The 6,374-nt window shown below is 40.0% G+C and overlaps 1 protein-coding gene across 1 annotated transcript; it reads right to left on the reverse strand.

The window, feature by feature from the left end:
• Positions 1-4,781: 4,781 nt before the first annotated feature.
• On the reverse strand, positions 4,782-5,840 carry paqr7b (progestin and adipoQ receptor family member VII, b; the record flags this gene model as incomplete). Its single annotated transcript, XM_083893587.1, has 1 exon — positions 4,782-5,840. One exon carries the CDS (start codon positions 5,838-5,840, stop codon positions 4,782-4,784), a length of 1,059 nt encoding a protein of 352 aa, XP_083749713.1.
• Positions 5,841-6,374: the final 534 nt, after the last annotated feature.

Genomic DNA, 6,374 nt, shown 5'->3' on the forward strand with positions numbered 1-6,374 from the left:
TATGCATTCATTAACTCTATGTGAAAACCATACTGCTGTAGAGCGAGCAAGAGAATGTAATCATCTATGTTGTCTCCTCTCTCGTCCCCCGCCTTTCCTGTTCTAGCTTATTTTATTGTTGTATTGTTTTGTTCTCTCTGTGTTTGATTCATGCTGCCTCTTCCTCTTGTTCTCTACATTTCCTCCTATAGTTGAAGTATTGTTTGCTTTTGTTGATATGTTGATTTGTTGTCTCATCTCTCCTGGTTTCTCTCTTTTTTCTCTCGCTCCCCTCTTTCTGCACCCCCCACCTCTCCTCTGTCTCCTATTTTTCCTTTCACCACAACCGGACGAGGCAGATTCTGCACGTCTTTGAGTTTGTTTTGTTCCTCTCCACTGATGCTATAGTGCTTCCTCAGTGTGCTCTGCTTCTTTCTTTCCTCGTCTTACCAGGAAATTATAACATTTGATTAGTCTTGAATGGACTGCTAAGCACTTAAGAAAAGTGCAATACAAATAGAAGTAGTTTTTTGTGATCGTGTGATATTATTCTTAATAATATCACGTTTTATGTATATATATATATATTGACTGTAGAACAAAATAGGGAATGTAAATGACTGTTGTTCATTAACACTGATGGTTTCATTTAACATAGAAAGTGTCATACAGTAAAATCCATGCTGCAGATGGCTTATTATTACACTTTATAACAACAGCAAGGCATCACTATAAAAAAAACAAAAACAAAGTGCATTAAAAATAGATTCTCTTGATTGAGCTGCGCGTTCATATTAAAGTGCTGGGGTTCATCAATAATGTATGTTTGGAAAGACATGCAGATCTTTCGTGCCCCCAAAAGGAAACGTGGACGCTATTAAGAGTTCTTTGCCCAAGAAGATAATAATCGCCTGCTTATCTAAATTTCACTCTAGTGTACTGTACTGAAAAGGAGAGCCATTTGTTGCGGTTTGGTTTTTCAGCAACGTTTCCCAACCAGTGGTTTGTTACTATGTAGCAGTAAATGGGAAAACACTGTTTTAATGATTGTCTTTGAATTAAAAGTTTGATCTAATTTAATGTTATGGGATTTTTTTATTTTTTTATTTTTTCAAACTCACGAGCCACGGTGAACCAATTTTTTTTTTTTTTAATGACATACATCTGCGAGATGTGTGGTCTTCACAATGACCTCAACTCCATGAGTGATTAACTGCTCCATCATTATTGAAGGTTTTCCACACCTAACAGCATTTTATGATTATGCTCAATTCAGAAAAGTGGATGTACATATAAATCCTGCACTCTGACAAACATCAAAATACCTCTTCAGAGTTGCTTTTAACCACAATCATTTCCATATGCCGTAATCTCATGTTGCACGCTTCATCTCTGAGTAAAGTCTTACCAAACAACAAGGCTGCCCTCTGGTGGTGCAAGAGCAATGACAAAAAAAAAAAAAAAAAAGTGAAATATTCTGGAAAAAAACTGCTGGATTTTAGAGTCGCCCTCTCTTTATTGTCCATGACTTCCATTTACCACCTCACAGTGGTCCATTACTCCACCAGGTCAAAGAAGAACATAACTGTAGATTTTGAATGACCGTATAACTTTTTTTTTTATCGTTGCTTATGGGTTCCAAAGGAAATTAGAACGGTTTTACAGTCTGTAAAGTGAAAAGACAGGTCAAATATTTCTGCAGTGCTTGGGTGGACATTTACAAAGCGTGTGTTTCACCTATACTCCCAGGTATATTGGAAAGTAAAACTTAAGTTTTACAGACGAAAAAGCTTTTTACGATGAGCCTTAATAAATCCTCACTCGTACCAAGAGGTTATAGTACGAAAGAATAAGAGGATTTCTAATAAAATAAATCCTCTACTCAATAAAATGATTATGTGGTTTACATTCCCCTCTCTGAAATTGCATTTCATTATATAAATAAAAAAAACATTGCCCAGTTCCTTAAACATGTTTAGAATGTACAAAAATTGCAGAAATTGAAATCACCTAGAGAATTCAAACACACACATGAACATGGATTGTTTTCGTAGCAAACTTATGTTTTAAAACGTTTATAATTAGTTCTTTAATTGCTCATTACGGTTCCAATAGCCATTCTGGAACACAAAAAAGAATCAAGATCTTTTCAGTCAGAGCTCCACAGCTATGGAATCACCTGCCTGAGGAGTTTACGTCAGCTAAATCTGTGTCATATTTTTGTAAATCACTCCTCAAAACCCACTTTTACAAGATGATTTTGGTGAGTTTTTCTTGTTAAATCTTAATTTTCTTACATAGACTGTGTGCACTACTCTTAATTTCAGCATCTTGTATCGCATGTTTTTTTTGTTTTTTTTACCTCTGAGAAAAAAGCAATACGACGCATTTAATTCACTAGAACACTTTTATTTTCTTGAATACCACAGAATATTACAGTCAGCCATACATAACTGTAGAGGCAGAAGACATTGTAGTCACCCTCACCTGGCTTTCATAAAGGACTAAAAGGAAACCTTGGATGGCATCTGAGGCTATGTTTAACCACGCTCTCACACAGACATCACACAATGCGCGCACACACACACGCACACACACGCACACACGGTTCACGTTCAGGGCAACAAGACATCTGGGGACATTTGGGGTCTCAGCCTAAGTCATAGCTTCCCAAACCCTTATCACTCACCGGTAAAATAATCCTTTTAGTGGACACAGCTTATGTCCCAATGCCGTTCCAACTAACGTGTAACGTGTCCTTAAAAGTAGCCTAGGACACACAGAAGTCACTTACATGGAGTGCTGGCTTAATCCAGTCAAGACTGTTCAGGTTTAATTGGCATGTGTCCGTGACACAGTATCAATGTTGCAAAAGCACTGTGGTCTTTTCTCTGCAGCTCCCTCTCTGTTTTCAACACTTAAGTCATCTCTTACGCCAGGTAATGACATTAAAAACCCCAGCTTTAATCATTTTGGTCCTTTTAGGTGACCAGGACAAGAGCCTTGTGTCTCAGGCTGAGTTGGTTAAAGATGTGTAGGCTTCATTATTAGCCAGTCGGAAGATAAAGAAGCATTAGATGACAAGTGCAAAGGAACTTGGACTCACGTCTCGCTCTTTTTTTGCTACAACCCCCTCAAACAAAAAAGGGCAAAAATGGGAGGTGTCTTTCACAGGTGAAATAGAGCCCAGGTTTGCTCAGGTTACTCCGAATCAACACAAAACACCAGAAAAAACGACATCAACAGCAGACACACCTCCATGCGTGTAAACATAGCCAGTGTTGTCAGCTAAAATATATACAGTGGCAGTGCATGATGAGACCAGGTCAGCGGCCGTCAAAGTCAACAGATATCAAAGGTTTCATATTTATGGGTGTGTGGAGGTTAAATCTCACCAGCAACATGTTTGCAGTCAAGGTCAAGAGATCATCATTTTCAGACAACCTGACTTTGAATAAAGTCTCCAGTTGTACCATCACTGAGGCAATAACAGATTCATTGGCACGTTAAACACCATCATGAACAGAGTGTTGCATTGAAATATTCAGCAGATCATTACTGACATTAAGAATTTAGTGAGATAGGAATCTAAGCAACATTACCAGGGTGATTTTATTTGACAAAAGGCAACAACAAAAAATAATATATATGTATATATATATATATATATATATATATATATATATATATATATATATATATATATATAAAAACAAAACAAGGAAACTCTGCTCTTGACAAAGACAAAAATGGGGGATTTAAAGGACCAGAGAGAAATACAGATTATTTACAGGGTTAAGAAAGGAGTGCAAGGCTAAGCTTTCATAGACATTCACACACTTAATATCAACAGTATATACCAAAAAAAAAAAAAGACATGCGTAGAGGCACATATATATTTATACAAAAACAAAATGTCAAAAGAAAGAACACGGCTTTTTGTGACTTAAATCAGATCAACAATGCACACCAAAGCGTTAATATCATGGGATGTGAAAAGGCAAAAGCTGATGTTCCAGCCCTTTTGAATAAAAAAAAAAAAAAGAAAGAAAGAAAGATTAGCAAGTGACATCAGTAATCTAGTGTCCATCGCTAAACTGATATCGAGAGCCAGCCTCACTTTCAACATATTTTGACAGAACCCACAGGGGTTAAAAAAAAAAAAAAAAACACATCTCTTCCTGAATAAGTCGTATAATATTTGGTTTTCAAATTGGGCGCTGGACCTTTCAGAAACATATTCAAACATTTGCATGGCACAGTGTTGGCGCCTTGATAAATTACCGCCCTGCTCTGATCCCTCAAGAGACGGCCGGAATCAAACTGAAGAATAATTTGAGAGAAGAGTACCAGTTCTAACTGGGTGGGAAATAATATGTCCAGTATTTGACTCTAAAATACAAAAGTATTGTGGGAATGCAAAAAACATATCTTTGCACTAATTGAAATGCTACAATTAGTTTAAAACATTAAATTGTTCTAATAGACATCATCAGAAGCCAGTCTTTATTTTCCTGGTTAAGTAACAAATTCCTTTAGACTTTGATTAAATTAAAACATTGCAGACTAATAAAAGAGTAAAATGTAACGACTCATTTCAGTGTTTTAACCACTACCTGTATTGCTACCAAAACAAATAAAAAGATTAAAAAAAAAAAAACTATAGCTCAATGTAGTTTGGCAAATCACAGTCACTGTCACAAACTGATAACTTTCATAAATAAAAACGTTTTGATCATTTCAATCAACAGTAACTACAGAGTGGAATAAATGACTCTTTTTTTTTTTAAATTTCCCATTTCTTAGTCTTCCTTCTCGTCGAGAACGTCGTGCACGCGCCTGCGCACGTAAAAAGCGGTCAGCGCGCTGCAGCAGGCGGTGAAGATGAAGAGCGCGACCGCGTCGTGCGCCAGGTCGCCGTGTAGACGCTCGTAGAGGGAGCGGCGCTCCGTGAAGTCTGTTCGCAGCGCTTCGATCTGTGTCAGGGTGCACACCACCACGAACACGTGAAAGATCTGGTGGCCCTGTCCAATGAAGTCACACTTCCCGGGGAATAAGCTCTCCGGGTGAGGGCAGCAGAAGAAATAGGCGCTGACCAGGAAAAAGACCACGTGATAGAAATGGTACACGACGGTCGGGTCGGAGCAGCCTTGCATGTAGCAGCTGTAGATGCGGTGAACCACGGGGCTTATGTCTAAACAGTAAGCCAAGGCTGAGGGCACCACTTGGAACAGCTTGAGAACAAACTTGGGTATGTCATGACTGGCGTATTTGCCGTAGCAGCAGCCGAAGCACGTGAGCCAGGCCAGGAACGCCGCTGCAGGTAAGAAGAGGCCTTGCACTCGAGCGTGCCACTCTTTCTCTATGGCATAGTAGTAGTGTGCCAGGGCACTGCCGTACTGGTAAACGGCCACCCCGACGTAGTCTAGGAAGTAGAAGGTGTAGCACGAGAGCTCGGACTTGGCGGAGAGGAGGTGAGCGAGTGCGCTGAAGGAGAGGTAGGTGAAGGCTGCCAGGAGGACAATGAAGAGGGGCTGAGCGTGAGGGTCGCGCAGGAAATCCACCGTCTCGGCGATCTCCTGCCACTTCACCAAGATGATGAGGGCGGCCAGCAAGTGGGTCCAGACGTTGAGGGTCTCGTTGTGCCTTTGAAAGAGGGTGAGGAAGTAGTATCGCCAGCTTTGGTCCGGCTGCCTGTAGCCGGTGAGGATGTGGCGCTCGCGGAACACCCAGGGAACGTCGCACACCTTCACGGTGCAAGGCAATGTAGGGAAGGCCGACTCCAGCAGCTGAGGGATCTGACGCAGCTGCTGCGCGTTGATGAACAGGCGACCAATCTGTTCCATCACCACCGTGGCCATGGCAACCTGGAGACGAGAGAGAGAAGACGGTAGAAAGATAGAGTGAACAGTCAGTCCGTCACTTGGCATCGGTCTGCACCTTCAGATGCTGTTGGATAAAGTGTGTCAACACGTGTACAAATGGTGAGGGAGTGATTTTGCGCCTGTTGAACCACAAATATCAGAAAATCAATATATAATCTCAGTCAGTTATGAAGCTGAAAAGTGCGGAATGTTTTGCAGCTTGCGCTCAATTCGTGTCTGTGTTTAGTCACACAAAAGAAGCAATTTGAAGATGGCAGAAAGAGCTCTATGAGATTATTAAGGACATTTTCCAGTTTTCTTATGAAGGATTTATCTGAAAATAATGGGAAAAAAAATAAGGGTAAAAAACTATACAGTCAAAATTATAAATAAGAAGTACATGGGATACTGCACCTGATAAATCAGTTATTCAGTTATTTAATAAATTCAGCACTTGTCTTCACACATTCTGTATGTTAGAAAATACTGGCAGAAAATGAGTTCAAACTGAAAATAGTTTTCTCGCCATGT

Source organism: Microchirus variegatus (genome assembly GCF_963457635.1).
Source record: "Microchirus variegatus genome assembly, chromosome: 1".
NCBI classification, from domain to species: Eukaryota; Metazoa; Chordata; class Actinopteri; order Pleuronectiformes; family Soleidae; genus Microchirus; species Microchirus variegatus.